At 34.6% G+C, this 22,800-nt stretch overlaps 3 protein-coding genes and 1 pseudogene across 3 annotated transcripts; 3 read left to right on the top strand and 1 right to left on the bottom strand.

Annotated features, from left to right (window-relative positions):
• The first annotated feature begins 32 nt into the window (after positions 1-32).
• Positions 33-3,956, top strand: LOC114717935 (glucan endo-1,3-beta-glucosidase 3). Its single transcript, XM_028903172.1, has 4 exons — positions 33-286; positions 1,245-2,498; positions 2,829-2,856; positions 3,439-3,956. The coding sequence occupies exons 1-4, from the start codon at positions 232-234 to the stop codon at positions 3,593-3,595; spliced, it is 1,494 nt and encodes a 497-aa protein (XP_028759005.1). The 5' UTR covers positions 33-231; the 3' UTR covers positions 3,596-3,956.
• Positions 3,957-4,811: 855 nt separating this feature from the next.
• Positions 4,812-6,499, bottom strand: LOC114717936 (F-box protein SKIP28). The gene is made up of 2 exons (XM_028903173.1): positions 6,060-6,499; positions 4,812-5,524 (listed from the first exon to the last, which is right to left on the bottom strand). The coding sequence occupies exons 1-2, from the start codon at positions 6,405-6,407 to the stop codon at positions 4,928-4,930; spliced, it is 945 nt and encodes a 314-aa protein (XP_028759006.1). The 5' UTR covers positions 6,408-6,499; the 3' UTR covers positions 4,812-4,927.
• A 5,899-nt stretch (positions 6,500-12,398) lies between these two features.
• On the top strand, positions 12,399-13,919 carry LOC114717968 (protein PLANT CADMIUM RESISTANCE 2-like; annotated as a pseudogene).
• Positions 13,920-16,310: 2,391 nt separating this feature from the next.
• LOC114717938 (protein PLANT CADMIUM RESISTANCE 3-like) lies at positions 16,311-17,549 on the top strand. Its single transcript, XM_028903175.1, has 4 exons — positions 16,311-16,376; positions 16,517-16,588; positions 17,148-17,360; positions 17,470-17,549. Exons 1-4 carry the CDS (start codon positions 16,313-16,315, stop codon positions 17,547-17,549), a joined length of 429 nt encoding a protein of 142 aa, XP_028759008.1. The 5' UTR covers positions 16,311-16,312.
• The last annotated feature ends 5,251 nt before the right edge of the window (positions 17,550-22,800 follow it).

Here is a 22,800-nt window from a genome sequence, read left to right as displayed (position 1 = left end):
ATCGCCCCAGTCCACAATCCACCAAAGGGTCTCAAAAGGAGCAAACTTTTCCTTTGTTTATCCTTCAATCCCTTCTGTTAGAATTTCGAAGTTGCCTAGCTCCTTCCCGTTTTGCTGATTTTAGCTATATCTTTAATTGCTTCTGTCTCCCATTTCTCGCTTCTGGATTTCCTTGAAGTTGTTAGGGGAGGCCCTGTTCTCGTTAGTAGTGATAATCTTTTGTGAACTTCAATGGCTGCGTTGCTGCTTCTTTTCCTAATAGCAATCGCTGTTGCTGCTGATGAAGGTAAGTTACTTGTTATCCCGTATTTCCCTTCTGTTATTAGTGTCTTTCTATATCCTTCTGTGAAAGTGAATTTTCTGATTGATCTACCTATCTTTGTTCCTTAATTGGTTTGTCCTGCTGTAATTATATGTCTGAATGCGATGTGGGTTTCGTATCCAATTTCTTTACATAAAAAGAATATTGGCAGTATAGTGAAAATGGATGCTATAGACTTTAAGCTGCATTGATGAGTATGATAGGATCTCACTGTGAGCCCTGCAATTCTGCTGGACTGTGTGGGTGGGTAATTAGTTAATCAAATTCTTAATCTCATGTTGGTCACAAGCTTGGTAATCAAATTGTAGTATATTGGATATGTCATAGTAAAAAAGGTTCTTATGATGTGCGGCCTAGCAAGTGACTATCATCTGTGAACTTGTTGCTTTAACTTCAGTTTAATCCCAGGGTGACAGAAAATTGCCTTGAAATTTGTCATGGTTCATGATTAAACATGAACTATTGTGAAGATTCTTCACAGGTCTCTGATGAGTCAATTGGTCTTGGGGAATATGTTACTAACTTGATGAACCATTTGATCATGTATCTATGTCGGATTGTATGTTAAAATACTCTTGGGTCATGCATATTTTTTCATGAATACTAGCAGAATAATCCGTTATTTCATTTTCCATTTTGTCTCAATATGGTATGAAATTCTGCTTCGCCAAGCTCCAGAATTTTCACTTAGGGTGTGCTGCAGCTGGCAGGGGAGTGAATCCCTCTTATACAAGCTGCAGAAGTTTCTATCTCTTGTGGATGTCTGTTATGTTTTCTTCATTTCTTTTATTTATCTCTTGTGCAGTTTGCTATCAATATGGCATGTTTACTTCGTCTCACTCCTGTTCAGATTACAAAACTTCTCCTCTTAGATGGTTTAGTTTTCTAAAATTCTACATTTGTGTCTGCATTTTTGCTGCAGAAGCTTTTATTGGAATCAACATTGGTACAGCGATTACTGACATGCCAAGTCCGACACAGATTGTGGCACTTCTTAAGGCTCAGAATGTCCAACATGTCAGACTTTATGATGCTGACCAGACCATGCTTCTTGCACTTGCCAGAACAGGAATCCGTGTGTCTATTTCTGTTCCAAATGAACAGATCCTTGCCATTGGTCAGTCGAATGCCACTGCAGCAAACTGGGTTTCTCGCAATGTTGTAGCTCATGTTCCTGCAACCAACATTACCTCCATAGCTGTTGGATCTGAAGTGCTAACTACCGTCCCGAATGCTGGTCCAGTCCTGGTCTCTGCCCTAACATTCATTCACTCTGCACTAGTTGCTGCTAATTTGGATCGGCAAATTAAAGTCTCTACTCCACACTCTTCTTCTATCATCCTTGACTCCTTCCCACCTTCCCAAGCATTTTTTAATCGCACTTGGGATCCAGTTATGGTTCCGTTGCTTAAATTTTTGCAATCAACAGATTCATTCCTCATGCTCAATGTATATCCATATTATGATTACATTCAAGCTAATGGTGTAATTCCATTGGATTATGCATTATTCCGTCCCCTACCTCCAAATAAGGAAGCTGTTGATGGCAACACTCTGCTGCATTACACTAATGTCTTTGATGCTGTTGTTGATGCTGCTTATTTTGCGATGTCATATTTGAACTTCACCAATATCCCTATTCTAGTGACTGAGTCAGGATGGCCCTCCAAAGGTGGCTCATCTGAGTCAGATGCAACTCTTGATAATGCAAACACTTACAATAGCAACTTGATCAAACATGTGCTTAACAATACAGGGACTCCTAAACATCCTGGAGTTGCAGTTAGTACTTATATTTATGAGCTTTATAATGAAGACTTAAGACAGGGTCCAGTCTCAGAAAAGAACTGGGGGCTTTTTTATCCTAATGGAGAACCTGTTTATGTCTTACATTTGACTGGTGCTGGTACTGTGTTGGCAAATGATACAACAAATCAGACATTTTGTGTTGTGAAGAACAATGCGGATACTAAGATGCTACAGGCTGGACTTGATTGGGCTTGTGGACCTGGGAAAGTGGATTGTTCACCCTTGCTGCATGGTCAACCATGTTATGAACCAAATAATGTAGCTTCACATGCTACATATGCTTTCAATGCGTATTATCAGAAGATGGATAAATCTCCAGGGACCTGTGATTTCAAAGGCGTTGCCATTATCACCACCACAGATCCAAGTATGAGATCTTCTGTACATTCTTAGATAAATACCTGTGAAGAAGAATGCAAAAGATTTGTAGATTTAGGGAGAAAAACAGCTCAATGACATCATTATGAGGAATGAAGAAAAATTATTGTTTGCATCTGATATATTATCTTTTTACAAGTGTGGAGATACGAGGCTCCCCGAGGACAATTTTGTTGCATTAGTTTTGTTCATTATTGGCCTTTTCTGCAGATTCACATTTGTTTCACTAACGAGACTTTTGCATTAGCAGTTTCAAATTCAAGGTTTGTAGCATCTTTGATGTAACTGAGATGTGTCATATTATCAATTTATCATGCAGGTCATGGTTCCTGTATCTTTCCTGGAAGGTAAGATCTCAAGTTTACTATTGGTGCAAGCTACTTGTTATTATATTCTAAAATGTCTGACATCTTTTTAATCTGATGAAAATCCATATTGAATAGCAAATGTGATTCTAATACTCCTCCGGTCCTTAATGTAGGACCTAATTAATTAATTTAAGTAGATTAAAGATGTTGGTTAAATTAGTTAATATGATATGTTCTTTTCAAAACACCCTAAGCATTTTCCTTAATTCTCTCCCTTCTCTTATTGTTGGGGATATATCAATAGGGTTAATTTGGAAAAAAATTGATAAACATATAAAATAAGTCTTATTTATAGGACTAACATTAACTCTCTAATTAGGTCCTACATTAAGGACTGAAGGAGTAATATTTAAATGACATGGTTCTTCCTCCTTACAAGTCCCTTTTGCAAGGGCAAGTTCCTCATACTTGTTTTAAGTCTCCACCACACTTACTTCTTCCACATTCCTTTATTCAATAATAAAGGTTGCGAAGTTTCCCATTTGTGAGATGACTGTATTTAATTTGCCGAACTGTTCTTTCTTATTCCTTCTGTTCTTTCTCTTTGTTTGTGAACAACAGTGGTGGTAGAAACAGAACCGGTACAAATGGCACGTCAATGGCACCATCTTCTAATTCTACATCATCAGGCTGCTTTTCAAAATACTATTACAATGGTGAACCCTTCACAAGCTCTTTGGTCATCGGTATGTTACTGTGGAGTGCAATTGTCATGTAAGCTAGCCAGATTTGCTCTCTGCACATAGTATTGGATCATCAGATTCAAGGAGGTGTGATCTTCAACTTCATTTGGAAGATTGCTGCAAAAACCAATTTTGTTTTCCTCCTATTGAGGATTTAAAGGGAGATAGGTTTCATCAAAATGTATATTTTTACATTTGTAATGTATGTCTTCATTTGATTTTTGTACAAACAACCAAAGACAGTTGACCTCATTCATGTAAGCACCAGGATAGCCGGAAGCCACACTATTTATAGCTTCTTATAAATAGTGCAGCTTCCACTAATGTTTATATGCATACATACATACATATATATTGATTGTTGATATTGACTAACTTCTATATTGATGATTTGTATCCGTTGATCTCCAATTGTTCTATTTCTCTCATTCAACTGAATCGCCAACGGAAGGATCTTATATTACGGCTCTGTTTGGATAGCACCCCAAACCATGGTTTGGGGACCCAAACCATGGTTTGGGGAAAATGCTACCCAAACAGCCTCTCCAAAAACCAAAACCATGGTTTTGGGTCAAAATGGTTTTGGAAAAAGCAAAATTTTTTTGCTTTTGGAGAAAAAAGGGAGAGTGTGATGGCCTATATGATATGTATCTTGTTATTTTTTTTATAAACATATTTTTTATAAATATATTTAATCTTATATTTTATAAATATATATAGACATTAATTATTTATTAATTATATTATCTTATGTATTATTAATTATGTTGGTAAAAAAACATATTATTAACAATTTTATTTCTTCAAATTAAAATATATCATAAAATCTATTTTTTCTGTAATTATCATATTAACTTATGTCTTTTTTTTAGTAATTTGTATATATAAAAAGTGCTTCTGATAACAACTATCCAAACACTCTCACTTCTCAGAATCACTTTTTTACAAAATCTATTCTTCACAGAATCTATTTTTTCCAGAATCTATTCTCCAGAATCACTTTTTCAAACCACGGTTTGGTTTCATCCAAACACACCCTACGTCTAAAATGTTGGACAGACTTGTTGCTCTTTCATAATGCTTCTAGAATTTTGCGGCCAAGCAACATATTTTCACGAATTGGGGTCATCTATGGTTTTAATATTTTTGAAGTGAAAGCATGGCTCTAGGAGTAGTTATATGCATTGGATCTGTTTCTTCTTTTTCCATGACCTAAAGCATTTTATCAGCACTGGCATCAGAAGAGCCAAATCCTATTAAAACCCATTGTATCTATCAAATTAGACACGAATATAAGTCAGGAACTTTCCCCAAATTGATACACCAGTTATGATGACATCAGAGGGACTGAAAGTGTATTTAAACTCTTAAAACACAATATCACTGTACAGATAATAATCAACAAAATTTTCATCATAAAGCCGCAAGAGGAATCCAGGGGTTGTATCATTGCACCACCAGTTATTATGTTGCTTGCAGTATGGCTTCTCGCAGACACTACACTTGGGAAACTGTAGCCAACACTCTGAACACAAGAAATCGGCCCCTCCTGCTGCCACTAGTGATATAATGCATCCACCACAGTTCTCACACCGTGGTATGCAAAAAGTGCATGCCCTGCATTCCTTCCTCTTGCATTTCCCTATTGGGCAGTCATATACCATTCTGACCTCAAAGCACATAGGACATGTTTGCAAGTCAATAATCTGATGGCTTTCTTTGGGCTTGAAGGCAGAAAAATTGAACCTCTCGTGGTAGTAGAAAGGGTGCTGTTTTTGAAGCTCCTTTAATGACTGATTCTGATCTTTTGCAAGGTAAGAAGCAAGTGTGTCGATGTGCTGCTTCTTTAAGTTGTAAATGCCATTTATCCTCAGAATGCTTAGCTTGTGGCTTCCCTGGCACAGGATTTTCACAGCTGATAGTACTCCATCTGGGGTTATGCCGGTGCATGATGGAATATAGAGCTACATGGAAATGAAATGAAGTCAGAATTGGGACAATAGCTTAGTCTTGCAATAGTTGGGAATAAGTTCTAGTTAGGGAATTAGGATCCTCAAAATCACTTTTCTGAATGAAGCTAGAGTGAATTAAAAGATAAAAACAGAGGGGGTTAATTGGACCACGAGGTTTTTGCTCAAAATGACTTGTGTTCTCTTGATAAAAATGGGAATCCAGACTCCGGATGGATCTATTTACTCTGATTCCTAATTTTATTCCGCAATAAAGTACTTTAGCTATTAATTTTCTATTCACATTATCTTATTTTTCCAGTTTATTTATTTAATCAATTCAGTCCCACGATTAAAAAAAAAAAACCAATATTTTCCTCTAATTTGTGCCAAAATAAGCATTGAAACAAAAGTTTTCACTTCTACTTGTGTAATTGTCAACAAACAACCATTCCTATCCTCTCTTATCCCTGGTCAACCAATTATATCTGGTATGAAAATTAACAATTAACAAATCGAAAATCTAAAAAATGGGTCTTGTGAATCAAACCTTGTTTATAAAAGGATTTTCTTCAACGACCTTCAGAAGGCCAATGTCAGTGATGTTCTTGCAGTTCATGAGTGCTAGACTGGTGAGCCTACCGTTGGCCTTAGCAGTGATTCTGATGAGAATCTGATCAGTGAGCTTGGAGCTGAGAGGCCCTTCAACAACGAGGTTCAGCCACGGCAATACGTCGTCGTTCACTGCGTCGTTTAGCGCTCTGCAGATGAGAGACATGGCGAGGAGCTCGTAGAGAGGAAGGTAAGGGAGGACGAAGAAGAGAGCATCGTGAAGTGGCTCTGATTGATGGAAGGCGATGCTGAGAGTGGAGTCAGAAGGCTCCGATGAATCTTCCATTGCTCTGATCTCTCGGGTCCGTGAACGCTTGACAGACGATATTTTTGAGAAAGATGAACTTGAATCGGTGTTGGTCTTTGAAATTAATTGATCTCCTTGACTGGGTCCACTTGAGTTGTAAGCCAGAACAGTGAACGAAGGGGAGGGAAATGAATATCGAAATAGTAGTATCATTTTAAAAGTAATTTTATAATATATAAAATAAATATGTAAAAAAAATTTATCCTAATTTATCAAAAAGTATTTTTAATAAAAAAAATTTCTTACTTATCCAAACACCCAAAGCACATACTAATGGGGCCCGCTTACCACATGCCAAGTTCTTATTGAGAGAAATAATCGCATTTAATATTTAATAATATATTAAATAGGATTGTTTCTAATAAAAGAATATTTATACTTAAAAAAATGACAAACATATTTATTCTTTAAAAAACAAAAATAGGAAGGCTAAAAGTTATAAAAAAACAATAATTTATCATCGATTAATATTAAGAAGGTTGCATAAGAAACACTACTAATAAAGATTTTAATAAGAAAATAGGGACACTTGAGGCGGCATCGATTGAAAAGAAATTATTTCAAATAATCCAAACATTCATTTTTAAAAGGCCCATTGAAGCGACGGGAACAAATGGTATTCAGTTTTGTGAAGAAAAGTAACAAACAGACTAATAAAAATGCTTGATGGAGATATTGGTGAACGCTGAATGAATCTACAGAATTGATGGTTGATAAAATATAATGATATAATGCATTTGGTGAATGTCCTTAATCACATACTGTTCCATTGTGACGCATTGGTCCCTCACCATCCCATCTTTTCTTTTTCCCCTTTAATAAGATAAAATAATACTGCCTCCTGTCGTGTGAGATTAACTTTGATTCTAAATATAAAATCTTTAATATATTTTATTTTTTATAATTTATAATTTATATTTAAAATATACTTATTAATTGTACGGATTCCTATTAAAGAATAATTTTAATGCATATGATTAAAAAATTAATTAAAAAAATTGTTATAAGTAATTAACTTAACTTATTTTTTTTATTTATTTAAATTAGTTATCTAAATCTTATGTTAAGTACTGGAGGTAGTATTAAGCTTAAAAAAAAAAGAAGATAAATTTGAAGTGTCAATGCCTTTGGGCAGAGCAAAGAGCTCCAGTGCCATATTCCTGCCTGTAGTGGTTAATTATACTTAATGATCACAGATTAGTTTAACTTTATTTATTTCTTTTTTGTTAATTTGTTACATATTAATAATTGATGATTATCCTTTTCATCCTTTGTAGATGCGGCTCTGTGTCGCCCCCTGTCAGCACATATGTCCTTTTCAACGGGATCTTTAGTCTCATCCACAGGATCTCAGCGGCTCAAGTGTGAATATCCAGGAGACTTTCTTAGTCATGTTACCAAAATACCCTATTCCATCAAATGAGGCCCAGAACATTCAAATGAGGTCTCTGCGGCCTAAATTATTTCAAATAAGGCCTTCTGTTCCTACTGGCCCAAAAGTGGCATTATGTTTATTCCATGCAATGAGGTAGGTCCAACGAAAATAGCCACTTCCTTATGACATAACAAATCAAGATTTACCCATTGTCCGTGCGTTCAGCTAGTAAAAGGGTGAGACATATGACTAAGTTGGCATGTGTTCGATTCCTGGGGAGTACCACTTTGTTGTGGTTCCAGTCGCGGCGCTTGGGGAGGTATCCTAGCTCCTGGATGCCTAGGTAAACGCCTAAGGGTAATTGACGACTCGCCCTGCCCAACATTGGTATGACCTAGGAGGAAGGGAGATTTCGCCCTGCCCTTGGATCGTGGGTGAGCCCAACCCCTTTCCAAAAATTCTTGTACCAAAAAAAAAAACAAATCAAGATTTGAATTTTTATTTAAGAAAAAAATACTTAATAATATTTCGAACAAAATCATCTCTAATGTGAAGATATATATATATATATATATATGCTTATTTAAAAAAAAAAAGTCTTTTACTGTGGTTAAAAAAAAGGTTTTTTCTTTTGATAGTTTTTTTTTAGTCTTACTAAGAGATAAAACGAGGAAAGTAAAGCGTTTTTTTTACCCTTATAATTTTTATCTTATTGTCAACTGCTAGCTAGCCCGATAAATTTGGTGAACTTAATTGAAACATGGATAAATCTATGATCCAAAAATGTATAACATTGAAATTTAAGATATTAAAATTATAAATACCAAATTAATGGTAGGACCCATTTTTAATAACATATTTTTAATCCATTCGTGACAATCAACCTCATCCATAACCTTATCACAATAACACCAATGATTAAGTCGGAGAAACACTTGCCATATCCTCTATTTCTATTTACGCATAGAGTTAATTAAAGATCTTAAAATTCAGTTTGATTAGATCAGAAACCAATTGATGACTATTGCGGTGGCAAGGAAATAAATCATCATCTCTTCTTTTGAAAACGTGCTATTCTCTCGTGGAGAAATTTCATTTTGCTTTCTCCAAGCCACCATAATCAAGAGGAATACTTGTTTTAATATTTCTTATTGAGAGATTAAAAATGAAAGTAATTTTTAAACAGTTAAAAAATGTTTACTCCCTATGATGATTCTTAATATGAGTTACTTTTTATGGTCCTAGATATAAGTGACTTTACAAAAACTCAATATGGTTAAATTTATTTATTTTTCATGTATTTTCTTATTAACTGTGTTGTGAGAGATGACTTGAGGAAAAATTTTAAGGTAATTAGAGTATGTTGATTTTAATAGAAGAGGTGCCTTAAAAAGTAGTGGTAATTTTTGACAATTTTGAAAACTCAAAACTATCCGACGCGAGTCATAAATTGCAGTGCGCTCCAACACCCATTCCCATTCTAAAAATCCTCATTACATGTCGGAAAATATCTGCAAAATGAGGTCATCGTTTCACACGGATGCCAATATGAACATTCACTCATAGTTGAGTCCATAAGTAATTATTGACCATTGATCTCGGATACTCTACTTACATTGGTGGCTTTAGCAAATTCCACTTTGATCCTCATTATAAGTTAGTTATAAGAAAATGTTTTGATCTTAAATACCGCATTAGTCAGTTGCAAAGTATTTAAGTATTATTTTTTAATTTCATCTTTTTTTAAAAAAAATTTGGGTGTAAAAGGGATAATAAAGAGGAGAAGGGTGAAACATAGGAAGAGGAAAAAAAAATAAAGAAGGTTAAATTTTAAAAAATACTAATTTAATGTATTTTATTGTAGCGGAAATAGATTATAAGTACTTATAATAAGAATCAGAATAGTAAATAACTATTTAACATTTAATTTAGTCATAATTTAAAATTCAATTACAAACATTTTGCAGGCAAACATGAAAAGCGGAAAATGTACTTACAGCAACAGTGCTATCATACCACATAATTATTATAAAAATGAACTTCTCGGGGTCAAGTCTGGCGCACAATTAAACTTGTTTTTTTTTTTTTTAATTAACTCAGCTGGTACTTCGAGTCAACACATGGCCATGTTTAAAATTCGTAAAAAATTTTTTTTAAAAATTTAATCTTTTCATCCTTTAATCTTTGTACCAAAACACACGGATACCAATATGAACACGAGTAGAGAGCAGAGGTGGAGAGAAATGCGTTGAAGCTAAGGTAACTTGAGTTATTTATGAGTTAGGACCAATGCGTTTTGGTTCAATGTTGGTAATTTTCACCCAAATACAAACTCTTTGGGCAGCAACCACGTGTATGCAATATGAGAGGCATATCCTTAAATGAGCACAGCATGTGGCTGACTGGTTCCATGAACGCTAAAGTTTGGCACCTCCATCTAAAGATTATTATATAGATAGATTTTGTTGTTAACTTTATCATACTCAAGTTAGAAGAAGAACTATGATAGCTCGGCCTGCAGCGCAGTGAAGACAACAGTGATGAATTTCAGACAAGTGTCGGCGTGCTCTGGTTCAAGGGAAGAAGACGACCTCTTCTTCAACGTGCCTCACTCTCTTTTCATTCCTCATGCTCCTCCCCTGTTTTCCAGTTAAGAATCTCATGTGTGGCTTATTAAGATGCCATTTCAGCTTCAATTCTGCCACACGGATGAGTTTTCAAGTACTCACCCGATTTAACCGAGTCATTACAAATTTAAAATTTCAGAGACTGAGTTATAATGAATCAAACTTAAGGAACTGAATCATAATTAAGTTAAAAGTATAAAGACTAAAAGATTAATTTTCTCAAAGTTTTAATAGCTTTCTTTTTTGGTTTCTGGCAATTTAACGAGTAATGTATGTATAAATATACATAACATAAAATTTATTAAAAAAATTAATTACTTATAAAACACAAATAATTATAGCTTATTTTTTTTTATTTTTTTTTGTAAAATATAGATCCACAGAATAAACTCTACATATTATGGACTTCTCAAGTTTCACATTTAAAAGCACAATATTCTAGTAACTGCAGAAGATTTGTACAATAGAGGTAGACTATTCTAAGCGAGCATATTTCCATTAAATATGTAATTTAATGGAGAAGACAATGTCTCTCAACTCCTGTGTGTGGTAATAATATCCTTTTTTTGCTTAGTCAACTCCACTTAATTTTGCCTTCCTTTCTTTCGTCTTATTTGGGGAAAATGACATCGAAGACGTGCAAAATATATTAATGACACATAGAAAAATATAGAAAATATAAAGTGTTTTGTGAAGGATTAGAATATTACAATTGAAGACTTTAGAAAGCACTATAATCCTCCTCCAATCTTATGAATCACATCCAACATATTTCACACAGATTAATAAAATTCAAATTTTATTAATTTTCATTTAAAATCCAACAATTTTCTAACTTTATCTTTATTTAATATACAATATACCTCATGAAAACAAAGTTAACACAATAATAAATGAAGGGTAAAGTTATATATTCATATGAAAATTTTCTCTCCCTGCCTTATAAATAGAACAATAAATTTTCTTCTCTTTCTGTCCCATAAATAGGACCATAGAAGTGACTTAAAGAAATAATAATGATAATAATTTTGAAAATACAAGTGAAAACTTTGGTCATTGTTACAAAATTTAGAAGAGGATTGTGCGCCTTGCTATTCAATCCACTTTGCTTTCGTGAGGTCATGAAATATCATGAATACCTTGTACAGAGAATCCTTAAGTGACATTTCACCTCTTGTAGTCCTATTTAAGGGAAGTTGAACCACTACATAAAAAAAAAATAAAAAGGCTTTAGGCAACGACTTTCAGCAGCGACAAAAAAAGTCACCGCTGAAAGTTGCTACTGAAAGGGAACTTTTAGTTAGCGACTTTTTTTGTCGCCTCTGAAAGGAAACTTTCAGCCGTGACTTTTGGTGTCGCCGCTGAAGATCTGAGTTTCAGCGGCGACCATAGAATGTCACCGCTGAAAGTATACCTTTGAGCGGAAGTGATATAATCATTAGGTTCCCTTTTAGCGGTGACATTCTATGGTCGCCGCTGAAGGTTTGACTTTCAGTGGCGACTTTATAATATCACCGCTGAAAGTGTAATATAATAATATATATTTTATTTTATAATATTAATAAACAAATTCAATCTGACTCAGCGGCAAGAAGATTGGACACAAAAGGAGGTGACCACGAGTTCGAACCTTGAAGAAGACATATTTAAAGTAAAAATATTTGAACGATCACGTGGCAGGGGAAGAGTGATGTGGCAATGACGTGGAGGTGGCTAGTGATGATGTGGCACCTGGTTGATGATGAGGTGGAGGTGGCTAGTGATGACGTGGCACCGGCGATGATGATGTGGCAGCCGGTGGTGATGATGTGGCATTGGTAAAGCCAATTCTTCTTAGGCATCACTTTCAGCAGCGACAAAAAAGTTGCCATTGAACATCCTTTTTGGCGACGACAAATTGTCACTGCTGAAAATTGTTTTGGGGTTGACAAATTGTCGCTGCTGAAAATTCTTTGAGCGGTGGCAAGAATGTCGCCGCGGAAAGTGTCTTTCAGCCGCGACAAATGTCGCCGCCGAAAGTGTCTTTCTGCCGCGACAAATGTCGCCGCCGAAAGTGTCTTTCAGCCGCGACAAATGTCGCCGCTGAAAGTTCTAAAAGTCACCGCTGAAAGTTTTCAGCCACGGCTGCTACGGCAACGATTTTTCAGCGGTGACTTTTATACTTTCAGCGGCGACACAAAGTCAATTTTTTTTGTAGTGAACCAAGTTTTCTTCGTTACTTCTCCTGGTACAAAAACAAACATCAGTTCACATCCTCCTTGAATTTAAACTCGTCATCAATTCACATCCTCCTTTAATTTAAACTCGTCATCATCCATTCACAAAAGCTCAGCCAGCTTCATGGTCCACTGGCTTATGCGGATGCTTCTCAGACTGTGAAACTTGTAATTTATCATCATCATCTTCTTCTTCTTCTTTATTTTGATCTCCTCCTTCTCCTCCTCACTGTGGATCTGTGATGTATGCATCAATACTGCACCAAAGATTAACATTTATGCTATTATGCATACCAGTGTTGAATAGAACTATATAAAAAAGTTACATTTTTTACTTTGACATTAATATCATAATGTACCAAATAGGCCAGGATTATCGTCAGGTGGAGAAAGATAGAGAGGTTTGTTAGCCCCATGCACGTAAGGCTCACCAAAAATTTTTTCCCTATCTTTCTCTTGTTGACGTGGATCCTCCTACACTTGGAGAAAATTCTCTCTCGTATCAAACAGAACTCTTTCTCTCCCCTTCCCCCCCCCCCTTTCTCTCTATATATATGTGTGCAAGGTGACTAATCCTTTCCTTTTTCCCCAAAAATGAATAGGTTGCATGACTTTATGGTGTCCATGCATCACCTTCGGAAGAATTGCAGAGGTTGTAGATAGAGGAGCAACAAGTAGGCCTGTGTCACACATTTGTTTTATTCATGTTCAATGTCTCGTTGTGTGTGTGCGCGTAATTTAATAATACTAATAATAATTACTCTAAAATGTTTCATTTATCAAATGATTTTATCTCAACCTTGATCATCCCAGTCGTCGTTCCCCACATTTAACAGTTGAATTAATGGTTAACTCTTTTTCCTTTTATATATATGTGTGTTGGAAGATTGTATTCTACAAGGAGCACTATTCTACATCCTGGGTGCTTTTACACATTTTGTGTCAATCTATTCATGCATTTATCGAACAAAGTTGAGGAAGCTCTATAGGATCGAAGGCAGTGAATTGTGAGTAGCTTCTGCCCTCACATGGCGCTTTGCCAAGAGTATCGTGAGCTCAAAGGTCGTGGATTCGACATGTCTGCCGGTAAATTAATCTAACAAGACATTTTGTCGCATAAATTTACTTTAATTTTCCTCAGGTCCACTTTTAATTAATTACGGGGAAATTAATGTTCTTGTTTGTTGAAGGATGGCAAGGAAATGTGGAGCTGCAGACTCCCGGTGCTGTGGCGGTGACGGCTCCGGAGGTGCAAGGTGGCATGACTCGCTAGTGACTGAGCTCCTCCTCTTGATTACGATATGAGATCTCTCAGCAAACATGTTTTAATTTGGAGAAATAAGCAAACTTCAATATTGCCATAGTATATTTTGTAAGCCCTTTTGGTGTTTTGTTGTATGTTATGTGAATATATATAAGACTTGTGGTGGTGGTATGTGTCATGAATTATTGTCTTGAAGTATGTGGTTCACGTATTTGTATGGAAAATCTGTGATGTTTTATGTATGAATATGGTAGTTATAATTAATAGGGTGCAAGTGTACTATGAATATAAGCTATATTATGGTTATCACTTCTATTAAGCTTTTAATCACTTTGAGGCATCTTCTAGGAATTACTAATTGCTTGTTTAGACATTAGGTTTTCTTCTTTTTTTTGACCAGCTGCTTAGATATTAGGTTAAAAAAAAGTACTTTTATGTCATACAAAGTAAAATGTATGGAAAAAAGTTTCATCTCATAACACATAAAAGTGATTATTTTAAAACTTTCCAAGCACTTCTATTATAATTTCTTACGCACAAATTGTAACTTCTTGGCGTTGAGTTGATATAGTGAATAAATTGCATGAAATCCTAGGTTCAATTTGTCTTCGAATTGATCATGAATATATGTCGAAGGTCCATGAACAGTATATAAGGTTAATTCTGCTTTAAATTATTCTAAAAGTAATACCAGACATATTTTAGTGCAAGGTCTAAATCTCATCATAATTATTTGGTATAAGGTCTAAAAATCAAATCAAGAGCGTTCAAAGAAAAAGACCATGCAGATAGTAGTGGAGCAAGATGCTTCAGTCAGCTTCACTTTCAAGAATTCATCTTCCCCCCTATATAAGAAAAGCAATGTCTTTTTTCTTTATTAGTGGATTTCATCTGTATATGTGATAAGTGTGTTTACTTTGGTTTATTTAATTAGCTTGATGGATTATAATTTCTGTTACTTTAGTTTATACTTTATATAAAGAAAACAAGAACGTTTGAGAATTCAATGAAGGATATATAAATAGCTTACAGTATTTTATTGTTAGTTGTTGCTATTCAGCTATTTACACGGAATTCCGTGCTAGTTACTTATCTAATCCTATTTCTAACTTTTAAGTTGGAGAGAATAATTAAAGCTTTTTCAGTCCTATTTATTTATGAGTTACACTATTAAATTTTTAATGTGAATATTTAATCTTATTTTTTATTTATTATTATGTAGACGGATATTTTTTTTTCAAAAATATGTATGTTACAAAGAAATAAAGTTGAAAAATCATTAAATTTTAAGATAGAATTAATGAGTTTTAAATTTAATAGTCTTACTGAAAAATCCATTAATTAACCACGTCGTAAATACCTTGGAAGTGTGATGTAAGCATGTGATGTCATCGGACACTGTAACTAGTGGATATTGCCTGCTTTCGATTGGTTTAACACATGACCCACAAATTAATTAATTAGTGCGGGCCAGCTTGCACTTCTTCTAAGGGGTTGTTTGGCAAAACCAAAACCTAAGTTTCAGAAGCACTTTTCCGTAAAACGAGATAAACTCCTCCACATATTTACTTCGTAATCCGTAAAAGCACTTCTGAAACTATGATTTGGTTTCTATCCATGCATGTCGGAAAATTATCTCCATCATCTTTTGGTTTATCTGACGCCTTATTGTGCTGGTGGGTAACACGTACATGTCAATATTATTCGATCCAAACAAGTGAGAAGAAAATACCAGAGTTACACAAATATCAAACTCCATATATAAATCACAGTCTTTTCCGTCTTTCTTGCAAAGGAAGCTATATACGTATGTCAATAATCCAAGTCTCATCTTAAATATACGTCCCTCAAATAACTTTACTGGTTAAATATTCTGTCCATGAACACAGTAAAGTCGAAGAGGAAGAGGATCAATGCCTCTGGTATTTTAATTTACTCAATTTTTTTACATATTAACAAAGAGAATATTCAATCATAATATGAGATTGGGTTGCCTAGTGAGAAGAGTTGGCCTATTACAGAGTGACCAATAAAGATTTAAATCTTTATTCATGTTTAGTATCCGACCATGACTATTTTGTGTGACAATAAAAAAAAACTAGAATCAGTTTAATAATTATTACAACGTGTTTTACGAGAGCACAAAAGAATAAACTATCAGGGAGGAATCAAAATTTCTTTGTTTGGTGCTTTATGCTGTTCATGATAAATTCGGAACGTGTGGGAGAACAGTCCAACGCTAGTAGCAAAACAAGAAGATGCTTTCAAAACCTAATTAGTAGTAGCGCCTTTTGGTTGTTTCTTCACAGAGCAATATTTCAACCAAGTTTTCAACATCATATTCTCTTGAAATTAGTGAACTTCTGTTGCTGCGAAATCCACCAGGTCGTTTCTCTCCAAATATGTCAGGCGGCGATTCGCGGTGGTCCTCCGGCCTCTGTGGCTGCTGCTCCGATTGCGGCACTTGTAAGTTCAATTAATCTTCTTCTTCATCCCAGTCTTATACCCCACACACACACACACACACACCTAAACATATTTCTCCGTGCAAACCAAATAATACCTACGTTCTCATATTGTTGTTGGTTGCTGTTTATTATGAGTAGGTTGCCTCACGATGTGGTGTCCATGTGTCACTTTCGGAAGGATAGCAGAGATCGTAGATAGAGGAACAACCAGTTCGTCTTTAATTTGCCTCTCCTCTTTTATTAATTTCCCGTCTTTTGCTTTTGAAGTTTCGAGCAGAGCTAAGCACAGTCATATTGCTGATAATCCCAAGAACCGAAACCTCGGCAAAACTCTCAAAGTGTTATAATTAATTGCATTAATTAATTGGGAATTCCAATAAGCTAAGGCTTAATTGTGAGGTGATAACTACGTAGAAATTTGGGAACCAGTTGAGAGCATCCTAAGCTTATCAGATCTAGATAGTCTATGTCTCATTTGGATGGTCTGGATTTGATTTCCTTTCGATTTTTATTTGTTCAAAATAATTATTTTAATATTTATAGAATCTAAAATAGAGATAATCTCTTAACTATTATTTTTTAAAAAGATAATTTTTTATTTAAAAATAATTAATTAAAAATTTTATATATAGACTATTCAAATGAGATCTGGTGAATTTATGATGCTCATCGTGGAAGCTGGTTCAAGTGATTTGGAGGGGTTAGTTAATTGTTGTGTTATACATATAAATATATGTGTATGTGTGTATGTATACATATATGGTGGCAGGTTGTTGCGCGCAAGGAACGATATTCTGCATACTAGGGGGCTTCTCACATTTTGTGTCATGCCTTGCCTGCATTTACCGAACCAAGCTGAGGAATGAGTATAATATAAGAGGCAACGAAGCTTGTGATTGTTTAGCCAGTTGCTTCTGCCCCCACATGGCCCTCTGCCAAGAGTGTCGTGAGCTCAAAGCTCGCGGATTCGACATGTCCGCTGGTAAATAATTAGCTCTCATCCATCTCTCTCTTTCTGTGCCTTCTTTCTCATAATTAAATAGCTGCATATGACATTATATTTATATATATATATATATATATATAAACAGGATGGCAAGGAAATGTGGAAATGCAGACTATGGGTGTCAAAACGGTTGCTCCGGCGGTTCATGGTGGCATGAGCCGTTAGGAGCCGCCGTCGTTGTCATCGCTTTCTCCCTCTATGTGATTGTTTGTGTTCAGTACTGTCGGTGGAGTTGGTTGGATGAACTGAGAATAATAAGGCCTCGTCTCGTTCCATCCTTCAAGCTCATTTTCTTTTTGGGGTGGATCGTCTTAATTGCGTCGCCTTTCTTCTCTACGATGCTTGCAAGTTGTGCTCTCTGCAATTGTTCTGTTTTGTTTTGATTTGACTCTAATGTGATATATGCTGTACCTTATATTCCATGTGCTTTCAATAATGACGGTATCCCTATAGAACTGTTTACAGTACTACGTCTGGTCCTTAATATAAGACTTTATTTAACTTTTATTTTGGTTCTAAATATAAGATCCCAGTTTATTTTGTCTCTCATATTTACACTTTTTTTTTCAAAGTAGTCTTTCTAGTAATGATAATTCTAATTAACACATTTCATTAGCAAGGACATTGTAGGAAAGACAACACCTATTTATTATTAATAACTAATTTAACTTCTTTCTTTAATTTTTTCAAATTAGTTAACTAGCTCTTATAATTAGGACCTCAGGTATCAATTCATAAGCTTCAAAATTGCCAGTGGAGCCACTTGGGCGTAGGAAATTTTCACATCCTAATTCGTTCTGTTTTTTCTTGCCCCAAAAAAAAAATTTAGTTCTGTTTTTCTGCAGTATATTGTATTCCCCAAAAAAAAATACGGTCATTAGATCAGGCCTAATGATGATAAATGATGTTGTGAAGTTGGAACTCACAATCTGGTACTTCTCAAGGCTTTGAGTAAGGTATTTGGTATTGGTAAAGCTATAAAACCCTCCCAAACAGGGTCTTGTTTGATCATTTATCTGTTTAAGACACTTTCAGCTATTAAATATAGGCACTTTTTATAATAAGGATTCAAACCTCGATTTATCAAGTTGTTTGAAACTAACTTCTTTAGCTAGAAGGAACCCTCATTCGTAACTAATCAAATGTAATAAGCAAAATAAATTGTAAATATTAAATACAAACATTAGAGAAGGATTACACTAGGGAATTTTTAACCCGGGCTGTTATAGGGCCCAAAAGGGCCTCAGGCCCACGGATTGTCACTTACTAATAATTTTTTTGGAAATGGGCTCACAGCAATGACATCGCATATGAGGTTGATCATGCTCATATTTAGTGCTTAACAATTCCTCAAATAGGATTATCTTTAATAAGAAAATACTTATGCTTAGCAAAAAAAAATTTATGGCAACTATGCTGTTAATAAATTTATCCGTTGTACGGGTTGGATCTAGCCAGAAATAGTAATCCTTCACAATATGGCAAACAAAAATTTAAATTTCAATCGGAAGAGGTACTTACATTTAGTATTCGATAGTATCTTAAACAAAATTACCTTTCCATATGATGATACTTGTACCTGGCCAAAAAAATATTTATCCGTTTCATCTTGAAAAATGTTTTAAAATATATAAATAATAAAGATATAAAATTTGAAAATATACGTCAACTAGAAATCAATAAGGCAAAAGGTATTTCCATTTGAAGATAAATTAAAATTCTTCTTTAAGTGCGGGATATTTCCTTACAAGAGAATAGAAAATAATATGTACAGCACATGGTCTTTGTTTGGAAACCAGGGGTTTGGACGGTTTGTCAGAACTGAGGAACAGTGCTGTTGCTTTACAAAAGCAGAAAGAAACTGTTTTTCCGCAGCATTTTTGGACACCAGAGCAAATATAACTGGTTCAGATTTTACGTATCTTGGTTTCTTAAAGTATTTCGCCTTTTGTAAGATTTTCTATTAAACATTTAGTTAAAATACTATTTTTAATTTGCATTTCTTAGTATGAAAAAAAATTAGAATATTTAAACCAATTTATCCATAAAACCTGGACCGTCAAGATTTATCATCTACCATTTGGAATATCAGCATCACTTATGCTATTGTTCCAACAGCAGCAAATTAAAAAAGTAAGTCCAAAGTCCAAGAATCAGATTGGATAAATAATATCCAAATATGTGCTCATTATTTAACGAAGAAGGGATTCGAAAATATATGCTTTAGGAATTAAATCAATGACCTCTTAGATCATTAGGATCACCAAATCAAAGGACCCCCACCCACACACGTATAAATAGTCATCCTGAAACAGCTTTTATCATCATATTCTCCACTACTCTGCTAGACATATTAATTACATTCACAGCAGTGAGATCAAAATGAATATGGGTGATGAGATCAGTAAGTTGAAGTGCTTCATGTTGGTTCTTCTCTTGGTTTCTGCAGGATCCATGTCAGAAGCCAGGCCTTTCATCACAAGTTCATCACTACTGCAACATAATTATGAGGGTAATTTCTTGGAGAGGTTGGATCTGAGTGATATCAAGAAGGCCGGGCCAAGCCCCCGAGGTAAAGGACAAGGGGTACCTTCTCCCCCAAGTGAAGCACTTGAAGGCTCTCAATCCCTTATTGCTGGTGTAGGACACTTTGATGCTGGACATTAGTTAATTAGGTATTACTTCTATTTGTGTAAGATTGCTTTACAACATGAATAAATTGAATTTTGTTATTATCTACAGTCAAATTAATCAAAGATGGTATATGCCCTCCCCCCTTCATAAAATGAGGCTATATGCTTCTAATTAGTCCTCCAATATCCCACTTCTCTTCTCTCCTGACTCAAAGCAATGTACATTAAAGTTTAGAAATGAAACAAAAGAACAAAATTAACAACCCGAGTAATAATTGGAAAGAGCTAGGGAAAAAAAAAAAACAAAGAGGAGGCTATTGGAGCCAAATTCACTTCTTTTTCTTTTTTTTTTTGGGGTTTACGAGTGGCAAGCAAAGCTTGAAAGAAAAAGTCAAAACAAATTAACTAGATGAGGAGTACTAGTGATTGCCTTCAGCATATGGTTTGTCCAGCAGAAAACCTTCTCTGTACCACGAAGGTACTTCTGGTATTAACACAACCTGCGACTCCTTAACACGATGAGCTGCTCTAGCCATACTATATCTGCACAATGGTTGATCATATTTGCTTTCTTGTTGCATTCCATGACTCTATATATAATACTACATCCGATTCTCAATATCACCTATGTTGCTTAATATAAGAGTTAATTTAATTTGGCATTCAATTTAGTCCTAAATATAAGATCCCAATTTACTTTGTATCTTATATTTATCCAATTTTTACTAAGATAGTTCTTGTAATAATTGCACATGTTAAAAGTTATCAAATGGTAGTTCTAATTAATAACACAATTAGTAATAGTATTTTAGGTAAGATAACACTTATTTATTAAAAATAACTAACTCAACTAATCTTCTTAATCTATTCAAATTAGTCAACTAGCTTTTATGTTAAAGACGATAGGTAGTATAAGATATACTTAACTAATTTAAATATATTAAGGAAATTGTCAGTGGAGCCACTTGGGTGTAGGAAATTTTCACATTCTAATTCGTTCTGCCCTTTTCTTTTGGCCTGAGAAGAAAAAAATTCTAGTTGTGTTTCTGCAGTATATATGATCATGGCCTTGTATTTCCCAAAAAAAAAAAATTGGTCATTAGATCTGGCCTAATGAATTTGGAACTCACGATCTCGTACTTGACAAGGCTTTGAGGAAGGTATTTGGTATCAGTTAAGCTATAACACCCTCGAGCATAGTACTGTTTTACCATCTATCTGTTTAAGACATTTTTAGGTATTAAATATAGACACCTCTTATAATAAAGATTCCAACTTTGATTTGTCAAGTTGTTTGAGACTAACTTCTTTAACTAGAACCCACCCTCATTCGTAATTAATCAAATATAATAAACAAAATAAATTGTAAATATTAAATCCAAACATTAGAGAGGGATTACACTAGGGAATTTTTAACTCAGGCTGTTATAAGGCCCAAAAAGGCCTCAGGCCCAAGGATTGTCATTTCCTAATTATTATTATTTTTGAAATGGGCTCACAGGAATGACATCCCCTATGAGGTTAATCATTTTGATTATGTTTAGTACTGGGTAGTATCTCAAATAAAATTACCTTTAACAAAAGAATACCTGTGCTTAGCAAGAAATTTTTTTTTTCAACTATGCGGTTAATCAATTTATCTATTGTAGAGGTTGGATCTAGCAAAAAAAACTAGCCCTTCACAATATGACGAATTAAGATTCAAATCTTAGTTGGAAGAAGTGCCTATATTTAGTATTTAATAGTGTCTTAAACAAACTTACGGAGCATACTTGTACTGAGAAAAAAATATTTATCCGTTCCATCTTGAAAAAAGTTTTAAAATATATAAATAATAAAGATATAAAATTTGAAAATATACGTCAACTAGAAATTAATAAGGCAAAAAGTTATATTTCCATTTGAAGATAAATTAAAATTCTTCTTTAAGTGTGGGATATTTCCTTACAAGAGAATAAAAAATAATATGTGTAGCACATGGTCTTTTTCTGGAAACCAGGGATTTGGACGGTTTGTCCGAACTGAGGAACTGAACTGTTGTTTTACAAAAGCAGAAAGAACCTGTTTTTCCGCAGCATTTTTGGACACCAGAGCAAATATAACTGGTTCAGATTTTATGTGTCTTGTTTTCTTAAAGTATTTCTTCTTTTGTAAGATTTTCTATTAAACATCTACTTAAAATACTATTTTTAATTTGCATTTCTCAATATGTAAAAAAAAAAAAAAGAATATTTAAACCAATTTATCCATAAAACCTGGACCGTCCAGATTTATCATCTACCATTTGGAATATCAGCATCACTTATGCTATTGTTCCAACAGCAGCAAATTAAAAAAGTAAGTCCAAAGTCCAAGAATCAGATTGGATAAATAATATCCAAATATGTGCTCATTATTTAACGAAGAAGGGATTCGAAAATATATGCTTTAGGAATTAAATCAATGACCTCTTAGATCATTAGGATCATCAAATCAAAGGACCTACACACACACACACACATATAAATAGTCATCCTGAAACAGCTTTTATCATCATATTCTCCACTACTCTGCTAGACATATTAATTACATTCACAGCAGCGAGATCAAAATGAATATGGGTGATGAGATCAGTAAGTTGAAGTGCTTCATGTTGCTTCTTCTCTTGGTTTCTGCAGGATCCATATCGGAAGCCAGGCCTTTCACAAGTTCATCAGTACTGCAACAAAATTATGAGGGTAATTTCTTGGAGAGGTTGGATCTGAGTGATATCAAGAAGGCCGGGCCAAGCCCCCGAGGTAAAG

This window comes from Neltuma alba, unplaced genomic scaffold (assembly GCF_004799145.2).
Source record: "Neltuma alba isolate B1F8T4 unplaced genomic scaffold, ASM479914v2 tig00011783_pilon, whole genome shotgun sequence".
In the NCBI taxonomy this organism is placed as follows: domain Eukaryota; kingdom Viridiplantae; phylum Streptophyta; class Magnoliopsida; order Fabales; family Fabaceae; genus Neltuma; species Neltuma alba.
Note: the sequence above shows the minus strand (reverse complement) of the source record. Positions and strands in the feature narration are given on the sequence as shown.

Bases quoted from the DNA above. Each gene is read 5' to 3' on its own strand.
- LOC114717935 (XM_028903172.1), top strand. From the start codon at position 232: ATGGCTGCGTTGCTGCTTCTTTTCCTAATAGCAATCGCTGTTGCTGCT. The intron at 287-1,244 runs GTAAGTTACTTG...TTTTTGCTGCAG, and splicing joins CGCTGTTGCTGCTGATGAAG to AAGCTTTTATTGGAATCAAC. The intron at 2,857-3,438 runs GTAAGATCTCAA...TGTGAACAACAG, and splicing joins TCCTGTATCTTTCCTGGAAG to TGGTGGTAGAAACAGAACCG.
- LOC114717936 (XM_028903173.1), bottom strand. From the start codon at position 6,407: ATGGAAGATTCATCGGAGCCTTCTGACTCCACTCTCAGCATCGCCTTC. The intron at 5,525-6,059 runs GTTTGATTCACA...ATTTCCATGTAG, and splicing joins AAAATCCTTTTATAAACAAG to CTCTATATTCCATCATGCAC.
- LOC114717938 (XM_028903175.1), top strand. From the start codon at position 16,313: ATGTCAGGCGGCGATTCGCGGTGGTCCTCCGGCCTCTGTGGCTGCTGC. The intron at 16,589-17,147 runs GTTCGTCTTTAA...ATATGGTGGCAG, and splicing joins CGTAGATAGAGGAACAACCA to GTTGTTGCGCGCAAGGAACG. The intron at 17,361-17,469 runs GTAAATAATTAG...ATATATAAACAG, and splicing joins CGGATTCGACATGTCCGCTG to GATGGCAAGGAAATGTGGAA.